The following is a 22,344-nucleotide window of genomic DNA, read 5'->3' on the forward strand; positions in this document are numbered from 1 at the left end:
TATTCCTTGAAAGCACTGGCACTTCATTATTGCTGCTCATTGCTGTTAAAGGGGTATTCCAGGAAAAAACTTTTTTATATATATCAACTGGCTCCAGAAAGTTAAACAGATTTGTAAATTACTTCTATTAAAAAATCTTAATCCTTTCAGTACTTATGAGCTTCTGAAGTTAAGGTTGTTCTTTTCTGTCTAAATCCTCTCTGATGACACCTGTCTCGGGAAACGCCCAGTTAAGGAGCAAATCCCCATAGCAAACCTCTTCTAAACTGGGCAGTTCTCGAGACACGTGTCATCAGAGAGCACTTAGACAGAAAAGAACAGCGTTAACTTCAGAAGCTCATCAGTACTGAAAGGATTAAGATTTTTTAATAGAAGTAATTTACAAATCTGTTTAACTTTCTGGAGCCAGTTGATATATATAAAAAAGTTTTTTCCTGGATAACCCCTTTAAATATGGCTCATCAGTGTTGAGTTATTTTTCATAATTTTAGTGGCTAAAAAACCCTGACATGCAGTAACTTTCCTCCCAGTCCCTTCATTTCAACAGAATCAGTAAACAGAGCTCCAAACACTGAGTTGGACATAGCCCTACCGAATCCTTAGATACTTTTTTCCATTGTGTGGTTTTATTTTTTTGCTGCAGTTTCTATATATCTCTATATAGGAGTACTATAACTGTGTTTGGACCCCCATTTTTCCTGTTTGATGTGTAAGGGTAGTAGGTTTTCCTGGATGAATTTTGTTTTTAATTGTTTCTATAATGCCTTGATTCTTTAATAAATGTATTTATTTGTTCATCTATATACACTGTTTTTCACTTCCTTTGGTTGGTTAAACTTAGTGAACATTCTTATGTTTCTGTGATATTTAAAAAAAAAATTAATAAATAAATATTGGATGCTTAAAGGGGTACTCCGGTGAAAAACTTTTTTTTTTTTTTTTTTTTAAATCCACTGGTGTCAGAAAGTTAAACAGATTTGTAAATTACTTCTATTAAAAAATATTAATCCTTCCTGTACTTATTAGCTGCTGAATACTACAGTGGAAATTATTTTCCGTTTGAAACAGAGCTCTCTGCTGACATCTCTGTCCATTTTAGGAATTGACCAGAGTAAAAGGAAATCCCCATAGCAAACATATGCTGTTCTGGACAGTTCCTAAAATGGACAGAGATGTCAGCAGAGAGCACTGTGCTCGTGATGTCAGCAGACAGCTCTGTGTTTCAAAAAGAAAATAATTTCCGCTGTAGTATTCAGCAGCTAATAAGTACAGGAAGGATTAAGATTTTTTTTATAGAAGTAATTTACAAATCTGCTTAACTTTCTGGCACCAGTTGATTTAAAAAAAAAAATTTTTTTTCACCGGAGTACCCCTTTAAATAACATATAAATTGTAACCAAGAAATAAGACGAGAGCCCAACAGGAATTAAAGACAAGACCTCAGGACATCAGGGACAGACAATAATTCACGGGACACCAGGGACTGGACAACTAAACTTCTGGACATCTTGTTGGGTAAATGACTTCTCTTTCATAGATGTTGTTTTTTAATGTGATAACAACTTAAAGGGGTATTCCAGGAAAAAAAAATTATATATATATATATATATATCAACTTGCTCCAGAAAGTTAAACAGATTTGTAAATTACTTCTATTAAAAAATCTTAATCCTTCTAATAATTATCAGCTGCTGAAGTTGAGTTGTTCTTTTCTGTCTGGCAACAGTGCTCTCTGCTGACATCTCTGCTTGTCTCGGGAACTGCACAGAGTAGAAGAGGTTTGCTATGGGGATTTGCTTCTACTCCGGACAGTTCCCGAGACAGGCGTCATCAGAGAGCACTTAGACAGAAAAGAACAACTCAACTTCAGCAGCTCATAAGTACTGAAAGGATTAAGATTTTTAATAGAAGTAATTTACAAATCTGTTTAACTTTCTGAAGCCAGTTGATATATATATATAAAAAAAAGTTTTTTCCTGGATAACCCCTTTAACGCGTACGCGTACGCCATGAGTCCGCTCCCGATCTATAACGCGGGGCCACGGTCATAGCGGGTCGGGCCCGGCCTCTAACAACAGCCGGGACCCGTGGCTAATAGCGCGTGGCATTGATTGTGGTACCGAGCGCTATTAACCCTTTAGACACAGCATTCAAAGTTGAACACCGCATCTAAAGTGAAAGTGAAACCATGCCGGTTAGCTCTTGGGGCTGTTCGTGATCGCAACGGCGAATCGCGGCATCCCGAACAGCTTACAAGACAGCCGGAGTATCCCTACCTGCCTCCATGCTGTCCGATCGCTGAATGACTGCTCAGTGCCTGAGATCCAGACATGAGCAGTCAAGCGGCAGAATCATCGATCACTGGTTTCCTATGAGAAACCAGTGATCAATGTAAAAGATCAGTGTGTGAAGTGTTATAGGTCCCTATGGGAGCTATAACACTGCAAAAAAAAAAGTGCAAAAAAAAGTGAATAAAGATCATTTAACCCCTCCCCTAATAAAAGTTTGAATCACCCCCTTTTCCCATAAAAAAACACAGTGTAAATAAAAATAAAATGCATTAGCATTTGTATGTGACGATTGTGTTTGTTACCATTTTTATAAACATTTTTCAATAAAAATTAAATTAAAAAAAAAAATGTATAAATAGACATATGTGGTATCGCCGGGTGCGGAAATATCCGAATTATAAAAATATATTGTTAATTAAATTGCACGGTCAATGGCGTACGCGCAAAAAAATTCAAAAGTCCAAAATAGTGCATTTATGGTCACTTTTTATATCATGAAAAAATGATCAATAAGTCCTATCAATGTAAAAATGGTACCACTAAAACCTTCAGATCACAGCGCAAAAAATGAGCCCTCATTCCGCCCCATATGCGGAAAAATAAAAAAGTTATAGGGGTCAGAATATGACAATTTTAAACGTATACATTTTCCTGCATGTAGTTATGATTTTTTCCAGAAGTCCGACAAAATCCAACCTATATAAGTAGGGTATCATTGTAATCGTATGGACCTACAGAATAAAGATAAGGTGTCATTTTTACTGAAAAATTTACTGCGTAGTAACGGAATCCCCCAAAAGTTACAAAACGGCGTTTTGGTTTTTTTTCAATTTTGTCTCACAATGAGTTTTTTTTTTCCATTTCGCCGTAGATTTTTGGGTAAAATGACTTACATCATTACAAAGAAGAATTGGTGGCACAAAAAATAAGCCATCATATGGATTTTTAGGTGCAAAATTGAAAGAGTTATGATTTTTTAAAGGTAAGGAGGAAAAAAATGAAAATGCAAAAACGGAAAAAACCCCGGTCCTTAAGGGGTTAAAGGCCGATTTACGTGTTGACGCTCCTTTTATCATCTTCTTTGCTTCTTCTCTTCTTTATTTACCTTATAAAAGTTATGCATGAACTTTTTATCTGATGGATAGAATAAACAAAATAAACGGAATCAAGTCCAAGTTCCTTCTGCGGGAAAGCACCAGAGTAGAATCTCTGCCTACAAATACCCTGGAGGAGCGGAGGAGGTCCATACAGCCATGGAGAAGATACCTGAAAAGCTCGACATGACACTGCCCGTAAGTAAGATGGGGGCGAATGTAAGAATATAATTGTATACAGAATATAAAAGGATAGCAATAATATACATTCGTAAAAAAAAAAAAAAAATACACTATATAACAGAATAGTAATAATATTTAAAGGGGTACTCCACTGGAAAAAATTATTTTTTTAATCAACTGGTGCCAAAAAGTTAAACGGATTTCTAAATTACTTCTATTCAAAAATCTTAATCCTTCCAGTACTTATCAGCTGCTGTATGCTACAGAGGAAGTTATTTTCTTTTTAATTCCCTTTCTGTCTGACCACAGTGCTCTCTGCTGACCCCTCTGTCCATTTTAGGAACTGTCCAGAGCAGGATAGGTTTGCTATGGGGATTTGCTTCTACTTTGGACAGTTCCTAAAATGGACAGAGATGTCAGCAGAGAGCACTCTGGTCAGACAGAAAGGAAATTCAAAAAGAAAAGAACTTCCTGTGGATCATACAGCAGCTGATAAGTACTGCAAGGATTAAGATTTTTAGATAGAAGTAATTTACAAATCTGTTTAACTTTCTGGCACCAGTTGATAAAAAAAAAAAAATGTTTTCCACTGGAGTACCCCTTTAACGAGAAATAGAAAAGAAGAAAGGCGCACTCACTAGTCTTCTCTTGTCCAGACTATTATTAGGTGGTTGGCAGCAGTAGGGATGCCAGGCGTCCCTACTGCTGCCAACCACCTAATAAAAGTCTGGACAAGAGAAGACTCGCGAGTGCGCCTTTCTTCTTTTCTATTTCTCGTTCATGATTGCTGCACTACGTATATGGGGGAGAGCACCACGGGACGATCTTAGGACTATATCCACACCAAAACACTGGTCGCAGCCATTGCCTGAGCCGCATAAAAAACGCTGGTGCTGGCAGCTCTTTCTCTTTGGTCTGGATAATGATATTTAACCTCTTAAAGGGGTTATCCAGGAAAAAAAACTATTTTTTATATATCAACTGGCTCCAGAAAGTTAAACAGATTTGGAAATTACTTCTATTAAAAAATCTTCATCCTTTCAGTACTTATGAGCTTCTGAAGTTGAGTTGTTCTTTTCTGTCTAAGTGCTCTCTGATGACACGTGTCTCGAGAACCGCTGCGGTTTAGAAGCAAATCCCCATAGCAAACCTCTTCTACTCTGTGCAGTTCCCGAGACAGACAGAGATGTCAGCAGAGAGCACTGTTGCCAGACAGAAAAGAACAACTCAACTTCAGCAGCTGATATTTATTGAAGGGATTAAGATTTATTAATAGAAGTAATTTACAAATCTGTTTAACTTTCTGGAGCAAGTTGATATAAAAAAAAAAAAGGTTTTTCCTGGAATACCCCTTTAAGGACCACATTTTTTTCCCCCGTTTTTGCACTTTCGTATTTTCCTCCTCACCTTCTAAAAATCATAACACTTTCAATTTTCCACCTACTGACCCATGTGAGGCTTTTTTTTTTTTTGTTGCCACCAATTTTACTTTGTAATGACATCAATAATTTCACCACAAAATCTACAGCGAAACAAGAAAAAAATATTTGTGGGGCAAAATTGTAAAAATACCCACCGTTTAATAACTTTTGGGGGCTTCCGATTGTACGCAGATAATCTTATCTTTATTGTGTATGTTCATATGATTAAAATGATACCTAACCTAAGTTATATAGCTTTGATTTTGTTTTACTGCAGTTAAAAAAATTACAACTTTTTGCACAAAAATTTGTATGTTTAAAAATGTCCTTTTCTGACCTCTATAACTTTTTTATTTTTCCATTTACGGGGATGTGTGAGGGCTCATTTTTTTTGCGCCGTGGTCTTTAGTTTTTACCGGTACCTTTTTTGTTTTGATGGCTCTTTTTATAATTTTTTTAGGGTATACAAAGTGAGCAAAAATACGCAATTTTGGACTTTGGTATTTTTTTATGTATACACCACTGACCATGCAGTTTAATTAACCTTATATTTTTATAGTTCGGAAATTTGCGCACACTGCGATACCATATCTGTTTATTTTTATGATGCTTACATATTTTTTATATAGAATTTGGGAAAAGGGGGGGATTTAAACTTTTAATAATGGGTGTTTTTTTTTTTACATTTGTTCAACTTTACAACTTTTACACTTTATCAGACCCCTTAGGGGGCTTTTAGGAGGAATCATTAGATTCCTCATACAGATCAATGAAGTTTCATAGAACTACATTGATCTGTGTGCTCTGCGCTCGTTTAATAAAGCCCTGTCCTGCCTCAGACGGCACCCGAATAATAATTTTTATTATAATAATAATGATTATTATTAATAATAATAAATTAATAATAATAATAAAAAAAAATTATAATATTTATTTTTCAAATAAAACATTGAACAATATAGAAGTAATAATAAAATATACAGTATATATAAGAAAAGTAATCATATAGTATACAGTATATAGAAGAATATGAATTGTGTGATGTATAATATGTAGAATAGATCTCCATGTATGTATTTATGTATGACACAGCATAACTTACAAATGGCTGGGGATATTTTGCTAAAGCTTAGTATATATGTTACTTATATGTTAAAGGGGTTATCCAGGAAAAAAAACTTTTTTATATATCAACTTGCTCCAGAAAGTTAAACAGATTTGTAAATTACTTCTATAAAAAAAAATCTTAATCCTTTCAGTACTTATGAGATGCTGAAGTTGAGTTGTTCTTTTCTTTCTAAGTGCTCTCTGATGACACATGTCTCGGGAACTGCCCAGTTTAGAAGCATATCCCCATAGCAAACCTCTTCTACTCTGTGCAGTTCCCGAGACAAGCAGAGATGTCAGCAGAGAGCACTGTTGCCAGACAGAAAAGAACAATTCAACTTCAGCAGCTGATAATTATTGAAAGGATTAAGATTTTTTAATAGAAGTAATTTTCAAATCTGTTTAACTTTCTGGAACCAGTTGATTATAATTTTTCCTGGAATACCCCTTTAACTAAAAATGTCATTGTGCTGTAATAGGTGTTGTGCAGAAAACTACCACACAGATCAGTCTATGTTCTCACTACATTTAGGGTACATTCCATTGTCTGGAACTCACATGTAACATATGTCACATACTTGAGAGGAAGGAGAAGAAATATATGTCGCACTCACCCGGTTTCATGCCAAAGAACAGTTTCTTTATTCCATCATATACATGGGAAACAAAGATTCGGGACAGGGAGAAGAAAACTTGATCTCAGCTGAGCCCGTGGAACGACGGTCCCGTTTTGCCGGTTATCCGCTTGGTCACGCCCCAGGGGGGCGTGACCAAGTGGATAACCGGCGAAACGGGACCGTCGTTCCACGGGCTCAGCTGAGCTCAAGTTTTCTTCTCCCTGACCCGAATCTTAGTTTCTTTATTCCATCATATATATATATGGGAAACAAAGATTCGGGTCAGGGAGAAGAAAACTTGAGCTCAGTTGAGCTCGTGGAATGACGGTCCTGTTTCGCGAGTTATCCGCTTGGTCACGCCCCTGGGGCGTGACCAAGCGGATAGCCCGCGAAACGGGACCGTCGTTCCATGAGCTCAACTGAGCTCAAGTTTTCTTCTCCCTGACCCGAATCTTTGTTTCCCATGTATATGATGAAATAAAGAAACTGTTCTTTGGCATGAAACCAGGTGAGTGCGACATATATTTTTTCTCCTTCCTCTAATGTGCATACTATTTTCCATATAAGCTCACCCCCGACACTGCCGCACCACCCGTCTTCCATCACTACAGTTAACCTCATTATTCACAAGATTCGGGTCAGGGAGAAGAAAACTTGAGCTCAGTTGAGCTCGTGGAACGACGGTCCCGTTTCGCGGGTTATCCGCTTGGTCACGCCCCTGGGGCATGACCAAGTGGATAACTCGCGAAACGGGACAACAAGCTCAACTGATAACAAGCTCAACTGAGCTCAAGTTTTCTTCTCCCTGACCCGAATCTTAGTTTCTTTATTCCATCATATATATATGGGAAACAAAGATTTGGGTAGGGGAGAAGAAAACTTGAACTCAGTTGAGCTCGTGGAATGACAGTCCTGTTTCGTGAGTTATCCGCTTGGTCATGCCTCTGGGGTGTGACCAAGCGCATAGCCCGCGAAACGGGACCGTCGTTCCATGAGCTCAACTGAGCTCAAGTTTTCTTCTCCCTACCAAAATCTTTGTTTCCCATATATATATGATGGAATAAAGAAACTGTTCTTTGACATGAAACCGGGTGAGTGCGACATAGATTTTTTCTCCTTCCTCTCCTTCCTATACTGTTTTCCATATAAGCGCACCCCCGACACTGCCGCACCCCCCGTCTTCCATCACTACAGTTAACCTCATTATTCACAAGACCGCTCATCACACTACAGTGCCGGCTCTCTGTCTCTTGCTACCCGCATGTCACATGTTTAGTCTAATGATTTTCTCTGTTTTAACCATCTCCTTCTCACAGACCTATAAGGTTCAGGTCCCATTGTCCACCAAGTGGTGGATTGTGGGTATGGGACTTGTGGTGCTGCTGATCGGGATACTTGTGGCTGCGACTTTAATCGGCGTTTACATAACACAGAAGCATACGGAGAAGGTGAGTGTTACCGATAATACAGGTGATGGCAAGAAGCCTTATCACAGATCAGTTTTTCACCTTTTCTACCTGACTTTTGTAGCCGTGGCTGATGGATATCCTTTATTTCTGCAGATGGTGATGCAGGTCTTGAATGCCAAAGACGGGGAAAAGATTCAACAGATAATTTCTGTCAACGAGCAGGAAAACATGGCCGCCATATTTGTCAACAGCCCAAATGATTCCACCACTGTGTTGTATGATTACAGGAGGGTGAGATGTAGACGTCAGTACATAGAATATAACTATGTAGATGAGGCTAAATCACTGTATAATGTTCTGCAACATTCTTATAGACTCTGTGCTTCCATTCAGCATACTTTTTAAGATCTCTGCTTGTTGTCAGTGAAATGGAATAGCTTTGTTTAGGTCTAAGGCTAGGTTCCGACTATGGAATCTCCGGGCAGAAAATTTCCGCCCGGAGATTCCGAGTTCCGCCTGCACCGACTGAATTAGACAGCGCTAGGAACGCGCGGACACTGCAGTCTCCTATAGACCGCTATGTGTTCCGCTAGGATTTCCGCCTGAAGAAAGAGCAACCCTTTTCTTCAGGAGGAAATTTTCTAGCAAATTTATCATCCGGATTTTCTGCTTCACAAATTCCGAAGTGTGAATTTGTGAACGGAAAACCATTGTTTTCAATGGAATTCTGCTGCACCATGCACACGGCAGGATGTCCGCACCGGAAACATTTAGCAACAAAAATTCAAATTCCGGCCTCTGCAGAAAGAATTGACATGTCACTTGGATATGCATTGCCATCTATGGAGACGGCACATTTCCGAGAGGTCCTAGCGCTGACTGATGAGTCGGTGCTTACCTCGGAAGGAATGGCCGGTTGACCATTCCGGAAAAATTACGCCATGCGACCATAGCTTAATGCTTCTCACAGCTTAGGATTTTCCCTTTGAGAACTCAACAGCCTGGGCTCCAGAGTTAAGCATGCCAGTTTCTGTTAAAGGGGAACTCCCATGCCCCAGCCTTCAGAAGGCTTGGAGCAGCGACCACAGTCACAATGTCACGGCCACTTCCCCTCGTGAGTCACGCCACGCCCCCTCCATTGATGTCTATGGAAGGAGGTGTGACAGTAGTCACGCCCCCTCCCATAGACATAAAAGGAGGGGGCATGGTGTAATGAGGGGGCGTGGCCATGACATCGCAACTGCGTCTCCAAGCCTTCTGAACCAGATGTTCAGAAGGCTGGGGCACAGGAGTTCCCCTTTAAAAGGGGAAATACACTACAATTCCACAGCACAGGCAGATTTGCAGCAATTCTTTATGTCTCATGTGAACTCTAAGGCCGAGTTCACACAATGGAATCTCTAGCCAGAAAATTTCAGGTCAGTGTCAGGACAGAAGTGAACACTGGGACTGCACGACTGCATTGCCGTCCCCATAGACATGAACACATGCATTCTTTTGTCCAGAATTTGAAATTCCCCATTGGAGAATTCCAGCAGTGTGAAACGTGCAGCATAATCCCATGGAAAATAATGGGAGACTGCTCTGATGGAATTTCCGGAGCGAAGTTTTGGAGTGTAAACCCGGCCTAATAGTTTTCTTGTATATATCATAATGATCCAGGCCTCTTATTAAGCAGCAGTCTCCATACTCTAAGAATACACCCTATATGTACTGTGCTTGCATGTTTATCTTACACATATACCTTCTTCTCATATAGAACCTCATTGGAATCCGGACGATAAACAGCAGCTTTTGTTGTGTACTTAGGATGGACAGATGCAAGACTCCATCTATACAGGATATACTAAGAGAGATGGATAATATCAAGACCCGTGTAAGTGTCAGCAATGCTGATGTGGTGTCGGGTGAGGGTAATGTGCAATTAACCTTTTCGTGACGCCAGGGCGTGGTTAACCTATACACAACCCGAGATTGAGCCAGCTTCTCCTGGGCCAGGCACGGGGCAATAAGTACTCTGACGCAAAGTTACGGGGAAACTGACTTTACTGAGGCAGTATAGATGGTACAATCCGTTACAGCTTAGATTGGTATAAAGAGAAGTGCAGGGTGAACCTTGGAAGCTTATCGGCTTGCTGGGGCTTATAGTTCACTGTGCTGTGTATGACTGACTTACTGTTTGGCAACCCACACTTGACTTTAGTGACTGAATGACTAACTTGACTTGAATCCCCGAGACTTAAGCGCTTACCGCTAGGCTTGACATTCACCTGGGTACTGGGATTATTCTATAGCAGATACGTAGTTGCAGATTAGATTTGAGGCCTCCTCAGAATTATCTCACAGACTCACTTCAGACCTCTTCAAACTTTACCTCAGCTACATCTGCACTAGTCTGCAGAACTGAACTCTGAACACCTACCACACTATATAAGAAGCAGATTTGGAGCATTCCTATTGGGCAGATAAGTCACATGGTTTACCTCTTGCATACTCCCCTAACAACAAGGTTTCTAAGAACAGGGATTAAAGCAACAGGTATACAAGAAATGACAATACATTAACCATAGCATAACTGGAGCAGATATAGAGTCCTGAGTAGTGGGGGCCCAAGATGGACACTGAAGGCAACATCTGCCACACAGGATGGGCAGGAGGCTATTTTCTGTACAGATCTTGTACTGGGTCACCACAAGGAGGAGATTATGTAGGCTGGGGCGGGGGGGGGGGGGAGGGCTTGGGGGGCAGAATTCACAATTAAAAAACACCAATAAAACGTATTTTCATGTGTTATGATCTACGAGCGCCACCGATAAGTGGCTACTTGATATCAGTAGAAATAGTAAAAACAACACATCATTTCATTTGTTGTGTCACACACTAGGCGCATTTCAAGATCCAATCATATAAAACATCAAATACCATATTGGCTGGGACAAGGGACAGGCAGGGTGGGCACCTGCCTAGGGTACTTCTGCCTACCCAGAGCTTACAGGTGAAAGGCGATAGAGCAAAGAACCACTGGTTCCTCACTCTGCCACTTGCCCTATAGGCTGCAGGTTGCATTAAAGGGGTATTCCAGGAAAAAATTATTTTTTTTATATATCAACTGGCTCCAGAAAGTTAAACAGATTTGTAAATTACTTCTATTAAAAAATCTTAATCCTTTCAGTACTTATGAGCTTCTGAAGTTAAGGTTGTTCTTTTCTGTCTAAGTGCTCTCTGATGACACGTGTCTCGGGAACCAGTTTAGAAGCAAATCCCCATAGCAAACATCTTCTAAACTGGACGGTTCTTGAGACAGGTGTCATCAGAGAGGATTGAGACAGAAAAGAACAACCTTAACTTCAGAAGCTCATAAGTACTGAAAGGATTAAGATTTTTTAATAGAAGTAATTTACAAATCTGTTTAACTTTCTGAAGCCAGTTGATATATATATAACAAATTTTTCCTGGATAACCCCTTTAAGTCTCCAATCTTGAAGAATGCTAGGAGCAATGCCTGAACTGTGCATCCTGCCAAGACTCAGAGGCATGCACAATGATGGTACACAGTGGAGGTGGATAAAAGGGTTGTTGCTTAAAATGGGGGGGGGGGGGGGGGGGAGGGGGGACCAACTATATATCCACTGGGAGGCAAATACCTATAATAGACAGTTTATCACAAAATAAACAACATATAACATAGATAACATAAACTAAGTCACAATTCATATACTGCTTTGGAACCTTTTGTTTTTTAAGACAAACTTACCCACATTAAACCCTGATGCCCTGTATTAACCCTTCAGACGCGGCAATCAGAGCTGACCGCCGCATCTGAAGTGAAAGTGACACTAACCCAGCTGCTCAGTCGGGCTGTTCGGGAAATCGCGGCGTCCCGAACAGCTTACAGGACACCGGGAGGGACCTTACCTGCCTCCTCGGTATCTGCTCCGTACCGGGATCCCCTGCATGGCCGGCGCTCTCCTTCGTCGTCATCACGTCGTCGCGTACGCCGTCCCGTCACCCAATAGGAGCGGCGTGCGTAGCGGCGTGATGGCGGCGACGGAGAGCGAGGATACCGGGCAGCAGAGACGTTCCGGAGCGACGGGGACACCCCGGGGGCGCGGCGACAGCGATGGAGGGCGACATCCAGGGCAGCGCTGACGGGTCCGGAGCGGCGGGGACAGGTGAGTATAACCTCCTATACCAGTGGTCTTCAACCTGCGGACCTCCAGATGTTGCAAAACTACAACTCCCAGCATGCCCGGACAGCCAACGGCTGTCCGGGCATGCTGGGAGTTGTAGTTTTGCAACATCTGGAGGTCCGCAGGTTGAAGGTTCAGAATCTTTTTTTTTTTCTAGATTTTCATCCTTTAAAATTGGGTGCGTCTTATATGGCGAAAAATACGGTAGTTTGTTTTTCCTTTTTATTAAATTTGCAAAGATCTCTAACATTTTACTTTCATGTTCTCATCATGGGGCATTAAGTGCAGAATGATTGGGGGGGGGAATTATGTATTTATTTATTTATTTCAATATAAATATATAAATTCTCATATAACATATAACAAAATGTGAAGAAAAAAAAAACACGAAAGGGTCTGAAAACGTTGCGAATGCATTGTATGCTGTGAACGAGGACTAATGTGGGGACGGCCATGATGCTGATTGGAGTTTTTAAGCTTTTCCCTGTATAATTTATCTACTATTTACTCAGAAGACATCCAGTGAGGACCAGATCATGTACAGCGCTACAGCGGAGGAGAAAGCCGACCCTATGGATCTGGGGACGAGCATGAATATTCTCTGCAGCAATGTCGACATCTACTGGGCAAAATTGGTAAGACACGTGATCATGGGGATTAGGATTTTCAATCCTGGAGTATAGTCCCAAAATAATGTAGTAATAATGTAGCAACCTGCGGACCTCCAGATATTGCAAAACTACAACTCCCAGCATGCCCGGACAGCAGTTGGCTCTCCGGGCATGCTGGGAGTTGTAGTTTTGTAACATCTGGAGGTCCGCAGGTTGGAGACCACTGATGTAGGAAAATAACTATAGTAAAGTCTATAAAGCCTACTATCAAAGAATAGGACTAGGACTTAAAGGGGTATTCCAGGAAAAAAACTTTTTTATATATATCAACTGGCTCCATAAAGTTAAACAGATTTGTAAATTACTTCTATTAAAAAATCTTAATCCTTTCAGTACTTATGAGCTTCTGATGTTAAGGTTGTTCTTTTCTGTCTAAGTGTTCTCTGATGACACCTGTCTCGGGAACCGCCCAGTTTAGAAGAGGTTTGCTATGGGGATTTGCTTCTAAACTGGGCGTTTCCCGAGACAGGTGTCATCAGAGAGCACTTAGACAGAAAAGAGCAACCTTAACTTCAGAAGCTCATAAGTACTGAAAGGATTAAGATGTTTTAATAGAAGTAATCTCCAAATCTGTTTAAATTTCTGGAGCCAGTTGATATATATAAAAAAGTTTTTTCCTGGATAACCCCTTTAAATTCAAGCAAGAACAACCGATGCCTTAAAGGGGTACTCCCGTGGAAAACTTTTTTTTTTTTTTGTAATCAACTGGTGCCAGAAAGTTAAACAGATTTGTAAATCACTTCTAATAAAAAATCTTAATCCTTCCAGTACTTTTTAGGTACTTAGTATACTAAAGAGAAATAAAAAAAAAGAAATGCATTTCCTCTGATGTCATGACCACAGTGCTCTCTGCTGACCTCTGCTGTCCATTTTAGGAGCAGGAGAAAATCCCCATAGCAAACATATTCTGCTCTGGACAGTTCCTAAAATGAACAGCAGAGGTCAGCAGAGAGCACTGTGGTCATGACATCAGAGGAAATGCATTTCTTTTTTGGATTTCTCTTTAGTATACAGCCCCTAAAAAGTACTGGAAGGATTAAGATTTTTTAATAGAAGTGATTTACAAATCTGTTTAACTTTCTGGCACCAGTTGATTAAAAAAAAAAAAAAGTTTTCCACCGGAGTACCCCTTTAATGGCAAACATCAGCATAATCGCTGATGTCCCCATTAGCAGCTGCTTTTAATTCACATGCTATGAAGCGAGCATACTGTAGTTCCTGCGATCGCTTCATAGCCATACTGTAAATGTGTAAATAGCTTGCTGCAGCGCCATACATTTACAGTGCATGTCCTTGAGGGGTTAACCCTAACATAGCATTGTCTGGTCCATCACAGTTACAAAGACATTACAGCGTAAAAAATTACAAATATTAAAGGCACATATGGCATGTGACTTATAACAGATAACATCTAACCACAGACCCCAGGGATCCAAATGGGACACTGCACGTCCATCTCTCCATAGGTCTTTACATTCAGGACTTTTAGAAAGCTGAATGACAACCCCAATAGGGACCCTATGGTAGGCCATTATTGGTTGCCACCTGGCATTTGTCACTTGTGAATGAGACCGATACACTGAAGACCCCAAGATGAGAGGGGGGCTGAGGTATCCAGGGGGGGGGCACTCATTGATAATATTGCCAGGGCCAGATTAAGGCTGCCTGGAAGACGGAGCACTTCCTTATGATGGCCCCCCCCCCCCCCGACAGTTCCCCCACATTAGGTGCAGTATAGTCCCCCACATTAGGTGCATTATAGTTCCCCCACATTAGTTGCAGTATAGTTCCCCCCACATTAGGTGCAGTATAGTTCCCCCCACATTAGGTGCAGTATAAATCCCCCACATTAGGTGCAGTATAGTCCCCCACATTAGGTGCAGTATAGTTTCCCCCACATTAGGTGCAGTATAGTTCCCCCACATTAGGTGCAGTATAGTTTCCCCCACATTAGGTGCAGTATAGTTCCCCTCATTAGGTGCAGTATAGTTCCCCCACATTAGGTGCAGTATAGTTCCCCACATCAGGTGCACACATTAGGTGCAGTATAGTTCCCCCACATTACGAGCAGTATAGTTCCCCACATTAGGTGCAGTATAGTTCCCCTACATTAGTTGCAGTATAGTTTCCCCCACATTAGCTGCTGTATAGTTCCCCCCACATTAGGTGCAGTATAGTTCCCCCACATTAGGTGCATTATAGTTCCCCCACATTAGGTGCAGTATAGTCCCCCCACATTAGGTGCATTATAGTTCCCCCCACATTAGGTGCAGTACAGTTCCCCCACATTAGGTGCAGTATAGTTCCCCCCACATTAGGTGCAGTATAGTTCCCCCCACATTAGGTGCAGTATAGTTCCCCACATTAGGTGCAGTATAGTTTCCCCCACATTAGGTGCTGTATAGTTCCCCACATTAGGTGCAGTATAATTCCCCACATTAGGTGCAGTATAGTTCCCCTCATTAGGTGCAGTATAGTTCCCCCACATTAGGTGCAGTATAGTTCCCCCACATTACAAGCAGTATAGTTCCCCACATTAGGTGCAGTATAGTTCCCCCACATTACGAGCAGTATAGTTCCCCACATTAGGTGCAGTATAGTTTCCCTACATTAGTTGCAGTATAGTTTCCCCCACATTAGGTGCAGTATAGTTCCCCCACATTAGGTGCATTATAGTTCCCCCACATTAGGTGCATTATAGTTCCCCCACATTAGGTGCAGTATAGTACCCCCACATTAGGTGCATTATAGTTCCCCCCACATTAGGTGCAGTATAGTTCCCCCCACATTAGGTGCAGTATAGTTCCCCCCACATTAGGTGCAGTATAGTTCCCCACATTAGGTGCAGTATAGTTTCCCCCACATTAGGTGCTGTATAGTTCCCCACATTAGGTGCAGTATAATTCCCCACATTAGGTGCAGTACAGTTCCCCTCATTAGGTGCAGTATAGTTCCCCCACATTAGGTGCAGTATAGTTCCCCCACATTACAAGCAGTATAGTTCCCCACATTAGGTGCAGTATAGTTCCCCTACATTAGTTGCAGTATAGTTTCCCCCACATTAGGTGCAGTATAGTTCCCCACATTAGGTGCAGTATAGTTCCCCTCATTAGGTGCAGTATAGTTCCCCCACATTAGGTGCAGTATAGTTCCCCACATCAGGTGCACACATTAGGTGCAGTATAGTTCCCCCACATTAAGAGCAGTATAGTTCCCCACATTAGGTGCAGTATAGTTCCCCTACATTAGTTGCAGTATAGTTTCCCCCACATTAGGTGCAGTATAGTTCCCCCCACATTAGGTGCAGTATAGTTCCCCCACATTAGGTGCAGTATAGTTCCCCCACATTAGGTGCAGTATAGTTCCCCCACATTAGGTGCAGTATAGTTTCCCCCACATTAGGTGCAGTATAGTTCCCCACATTAGGTGCAGTATAGTTCCCCCACATTAGGTGCAGTATAGTCCCCCCACATTAGGTGCAGTATAGTCCCCACATTAGGTGCAGTATAGTTCCCCACATTAGGTGCAGTATAGTTCCCCCACATTAGGTGCAGTATAGTTCCCCACATCAGGTGCCGTATAGTTGCCCACATTAGGTGCAGTATAGTTTCCCCCACATTAGGTGCTGTATAGTTCCCCACATTAGGTGCAGTATAATTCCCCACATTAGGTGCAGTATAGTTCCCCTCATTAGGTGCAGTATAGTTCCCCCACATTAGGTGCAGTATAGTTCCCCCACATTACAAGCAGTATAGTTCCCCACATTAGGTGCAGTATAGTTCCCCCACATTTCGAGCAGTATAGTTCCCCACATTAGGTGCAGTATAGTTTCCCTACATTAGTTGCAGTATAGTTTCCCCCACATTAGGTGCAGTATAGTTCCCCCCACATTAGGTGCAGTATAGTTCCCCCACATTAGGTGCATTATAGTTCCCCCACATTAGGTGCATTATAGTTCCCCCACATTAGGTGCAGTATAGTACCCCCACATTAGGTACATTATAGTTCCCCCCACATTAGGTGCAGTATAGTTCCCCCCACATTAGGTGCAGTATAGTTCCCCCCACATTAGGTGCAGTATAGTTCCCCACATTAGGTGCAGTATAGTTTCCCCCACATTAGGTGCTGTATAGTTCCCCACATTAGGTGCAGTATAATTCCCCACATTAGGTGCAGTATAGTTCCCCTCATTAGGTGCAGTATAGTTCCCCCACATTAGGTACAGTATAGTTCCCCCACATTACAAGCAGTATAGTTCACCACATTAGGTGCAGTATAGTTCCCCTACATTAGTTGCAGTATAGTTTCCCCCACATTAGGTGCAGTATAGTTCCCCACATTAGGTGCAGTATAGTTCCCTTCATTAGGTGCAGTATAGTTCCCCCACATTAGGTGCAGTATAGTTCCCCACATCAGGTGCACACATTAGGTGCAGTATAGTTCCCCCACATTAAGAGCAGTATAGTTCCCCACATTAGGTGCAGTATAGTTCCCCTACATTAGTTGCAGTATAGTTTCCCCCACATTAGGTGCAGTATAGTTCCCCCCAAATTAGGTGCAGTATAGTTCCCCCACATTAGGTGCAGTATAGTTCCCCCACATTAGGTGCAGTATAGTTCCCCCACATTAGGTGCAGTATAGTTTCCCCCACATTAGGTGCAGTATAGTTCCCCACATTAGGTGCAGTATAGTCCCCCCACATTAGGTGCAGTATAGTCCCCCACATTAGGTGCAGTATAGTTCCCCACATTAGGTGCAGTATAGTTCCCCCACATTAGGTGCAGTATAGTTCCCCACATCAGGTGCAGTATAGTTCCCCACATTAGATGCAGTATAGTTCCCCCACATTAGGTTGGCAGTACAGTTCCCCCAAATTACATGCAGTATAGTTCCCCACATTAGGTGCAGTATAGTTCCCCACATTAGGTGCAGTATAGTTCCCCCACATTAGTTGCAGTATAGTTCCCCCCACATTAGGAGCAGTATAATCCCCCACATTAGGTACAATATAGTTCTTTCACATTAGGTGCAGTATAGTCCCCCACATTAGGTGCAGTACAGTCCCCCACATTAGGTGCAGTACAGTTCCCCCACATTAGGCGCAGTATAGTTCCCCCGCATTAGTTGCAGTATAGTTCCCCCCTTATTAGGAGCAGTATAGTCCCCCACATTAGGTACAGTATAGTCCCCCACATTAGGTGCAGTATAGTTCCTCCACATTAGGTAAATATAGTTTCCCCCACATTAGGTGCAGTATAGTTCCCCACATTAGGTGTAGTATAGTTCCCCACATTAGGTGCAGTATAGTTCCCCCACATTAGGTTCAGTATAGTTCCCCCACATTAGGTGTAGCATAGTCCCCCATATTAGGTGCAGTACAGTTCCCCCACAGACATACAGCCTTCAACCATACACAGTGTATGGCTGGAGGCTGTATGCCTGTTTACTGCCCCACTTCAGTATTCCGACCACTGCTCTGGGATTACGATCTACTGCTATGGCCTATGGGCCATAGCAGAAGGTCCCGGGACCGGAGGTGGGGTGGTCGGAACACTGAAGATGACGTATCGCTGGTTACTTACCATGCGAGCGCGTCCTCCTCACTGCTCCGCTCTTCGCGGTAACTATGGGCGCACGCACGGGATGTCAGTGACGTCCCTGCGTGCGCTACCTCCCAATGGCCCCTGCGTCTTTAAAGTTAACGCGGGGCCGCAGAGAGGTAACCAGGGCATCCTTGTGTCCCGAAAAGATTTTTCGGGACACAGGGATGTCCCTAATGTGACGGGGGCCCCCTGCGGGCACGGGGCCCGGAGCAGTCTCTCCATGATCGCCAATGATGATCCAGCCCTGAATATTGCCATAAATCAGTGTTTCCCAACCAGGGTGCCTCCAGCTATTACAAAACTACAACTCCCAGCATCCCAGTTGTCCAGGCAGGCTGGGAGTTGTAGTTTACAGCAGCTGGAGGTACCCTGGTTGGGAAACACTGCCATAACTATATAATATGAAATGCTACGTTTCTTTTTCAGGAGAGTCCCAAAGATGTCAGACGGTTTAGGCTCAGACATATTAAGTGGCACATTCAGGCAAACTTGGGAATAAGTATCGGAAACTGAAGAAATTGTACTTGCTGCTTTTATCAACGGAGCGTGGAGAATGATATCTATGGTCTGCATGGAACCCGGTCTAAATATAAATATATATATATATATATATATATATATATAAATATATATATATACTAAAGCTGCTTCATCGATGTGTAATATAAACTTCAAGCCACCATTCTTTACACTGCGGGCGGCACCAAGAAAAATGGAACACTGTGCACAAAATAAATAATGTTTAGAAAAACAAATTTACTTGATGTTTATTTTCAGCTGTAAATAATGTGATTTCTAATGTAGTCATGTGATGCTGGCTGTGTGGATACTCTGTACCATGCTGGCACCTAGGGCCGGTTCTGCCTATAAGCAATATAGGCAGAAGCCTAGAGCGCTCTCTTGATGGGCACACCACTCTGCTGGCCGCAAAAAAGGTAGTAGCCAGTTGGCACCTGAAGCACCCGCCCAGCCAGCACCACCATCGCACCCCTCCAGGTACCATAATAATCTGCATTCTTCAGCCTGCTGGAGGAGCGCAGCGCCACCTCCGAGGCAGACAGGCCGGTCAGGCTTGTCCAGCATTCTGACATTGCGCGCGCCTCCATACATCCGCCCCAACCCCCTCCTCTCCTGTGTGATCACATCTGTCTGCCTTGGAGGAGTACTGCTTTCAGTGGCAAAGTGCTCCTCAGAGGCAGACGGGCATGATCGCTGATGTCTTGTGCCTCCATGACATCACAACTCTGTCTCCTTCCATCCACCAACGCTCAGGCTATAGAGGACAATGATGGCACTACTGACAGCCAATGGGGCTTGTGTGTGGATTTGTACAGCATGTGAATGTGGTTTCTGATGGGGGTAATGTGTAATTAACCGTTTCGTGAAGCCAGGGCGCGGTTGACCTATACACCACCGAGGTAGACCAGCTTCTCCTGTGCCAGGCATGGGGCAAATAATCACTTTGACGCAAGGTTAAGGTTAACTGGCTTGCTTTACTGAGGTTGGAAAGATGGTACAATCCGTTACAGCTCAGATTAGCGGGAAGGAGTTGCAGCGAGAACTTTGGGAAGCTTATCAGCTTGTTGGGACTTATAGTTGATTGTGTTGTATATGACTGCATTGACTTGTATGCAGCCCACGCTATACTGGAGTTACTTGGACTTGACTAACTTGCTGTCTTGAATATATCCCCGGACTGTAGACTTACCGCATGGCTTTGACTATCACCTGGGTACTGGGGTGAACTGGTAGTTGATGTGTGGTTGCTGGACTAGGCCTCCAGCCTCCTTTCAGATCCACCTCACAGACAGACCACTCCTCACCAAACTGTACCTCAGCATGCACTAGACTGCCAGAGCTCAAGAGAGTGCGCTGAACTCTGACCTCACTATATATGGGAGGAATTTAGAGATCCCATTGGCTGGATAATTTACATATTCACCTCTGCCTACTCCCCTAACAACAAGGTCTTTGACAACAGAATATTTAAAGTAACAAGTGCATAGCAAATACTCATACATTAACCATCATACCAACATTACATTATATTATGAAATATAGAGAGTTCTGAGGAGAGTGGGCCCAATACGGACATTGAAGCAGCATTTGCCACACAGGATGGGCAGGAGTACAGTGATTCTGTACTGGGTCACCACATTTAAGTGCATAATTATGTATGTTTGTTACACTGTATCATCCCAGTAGTATGGTAATTACATGAGGAGGAGGTTTGTTACAGTGTGTCACCCCAGTAGTAAGAAGATTACATGAGGAGGAAGTTTGTTACAGTGTGTCACCCCAGTAGTAAGGTGATTACATGAGGATGGGGTTTGTTACAGTGTGTCACCCCAGTAGTGAGGTGATTACATGAGGATGGGGTTTGTTACAGTATGTCCCCCCAGTAGTAAGGTGATTACATGAGGAGGAGGTTTGTTGCAGTATGTCCCCCCAGTAGTAGGGTAATTACATGGGAGGAGGTTTGTTATAGTGTTTACCTCAGTAGTAAGGTGATTACATGAGGAGGGGGTTTGTTACAGTGTGTCACCCCAGTAGTAAGGAGATTACATGAGGAGGAGGATTGTTACAGTGTGTCACCCCAGTAGTAAGGTGATTACATGAGGAGGAGGTTTGTTACAGTGTGTCACCCCAGTAGTGAGGTGATTACATGAGGAGGGGGGGTTTGTTATAGTGTGTTACCCCAGTAGTAAGGTGATTACATGAGGGGGAGGTTTGTTACAGCGTGTCACCCCAGTAGTAAGGAGATTACATGAGGAGGCGGTTTGTTACAGTGTGTCACCCCAGTAGTAAGGTGATTACATGAGGATGGGGTTTGTTACAGTGTGTCACCCCAGTAGTAAGGTGATTACATGAGGAGGAGGTTTGTTATAGTGTGTCACCCCAGTAGTAAGGTGATTACATGAGGAGGGGGGTTTGTTATAGTGTGTCACCCCAGTAGTAAGGAGATTACATGAGGAGGGGGGTTTGTTATAGTGTGTCACCCCAGTAGTAAGGTGATTCACCACAAGATCACCGCAGTGATCCACTAATTCCCTATTTTCCCATATATTAAAAACATATAACTTCATTGATTTATAATAATCCACACCAAATGAAAGATTAAAAATTCAGAGTGTCTCTCTTCCCATGTGTACCAATATTCAATGAGTGCCGCTGTACCGCAATCAATTATAATTCTGTATGCACCTGCAGTGTGACATACAGATGGGGAAGGACACCACAGGAATTAAAATCAGTTTACAGCCCCCCTCGACATGTTTCGCCGTTGAACACGGCTTTGTCAAGAGGTTGTAGGGCTATGAACAAAAAACGCCACTACAGGGGTTTTTATAACCTCCTATCATGACCTCATCATAGAGGAAGTGCCTAATGCTGATTGGTGGAAAGTCCGTTCCACCAATCATCTGAAGTTCCCATTGATTGATGGCTGTACCGATGTTTCCACCAATTACCTTTATTGTGTACTTATCATCATGACAACCAAGCCACCTGGTATGTGACGTACCTGCGCCGTCATGACATCCAAATCACATGATATGATGACGTGCCTGCTCCATGGCCTCTGCGCCGGCACTTAGCTGCTCACATCCACTGTCTGCGCGGTGACCCCTGCGCTGTTACTTAAACCAAGATGCTGTCTTCATTCATGGTACGGAGCATGCGTAGATGCTTTCATTTGGTTTGGATTATTACAAATCAATAAAGTTATATGTTTTTAATATATGGGAAAATAGGGAATT

At 42.6% G+C, this 22,344-nt stretch overlaps 1 protein-coding gene across 1 annotated transcript; it reads left to right on the top strand.

The window, feature by feature from the left end:
- Positions 1-1,415: 1,415 nt before the first annotated feature.
- Positions 1,416-19,169, top strand: LOC130293330 (pulmonary surfactant-associated protein C-like). Its single transcript, XM_056541867.1, has 6 exons — positions 1,416-1,515; positions 8,030-8,161; positions 8,276-8,413; positions 9,882-9,998; positions 12,825-12,947; positions 19,013-19,169. The coding sequence occupies exons 2-6, from the start codon at positions 8,078-8,080 to the stop codon at positions 19,097-19,099; spliced, it is 549 nt and encodes a 182-aa protein (XP_056397842.1). The 5' UTR covers positions 1,416-1,515; positions 8,030-8,077; the 3' UTR covers positions 19,100-19,169.
- The last annotated feature ends 3,175 nt before the right edge of the window (positions 19,170-22,344 follow it).

The sequence above is a fragment of the Hyla sarda genome, chromosome 10, assembly GCF_029499605.1.
Source record: "Hyla sarda isolate aHylSar1 chromosome 10, aHylSar1.hap1, whole genome shotgun sequence".
Taxonomy (NCBI): Eukaryota; Metazoa; Chordata; class Amphibia; order Anura; family Hylidae; genus Hyla; species Hyla sarda.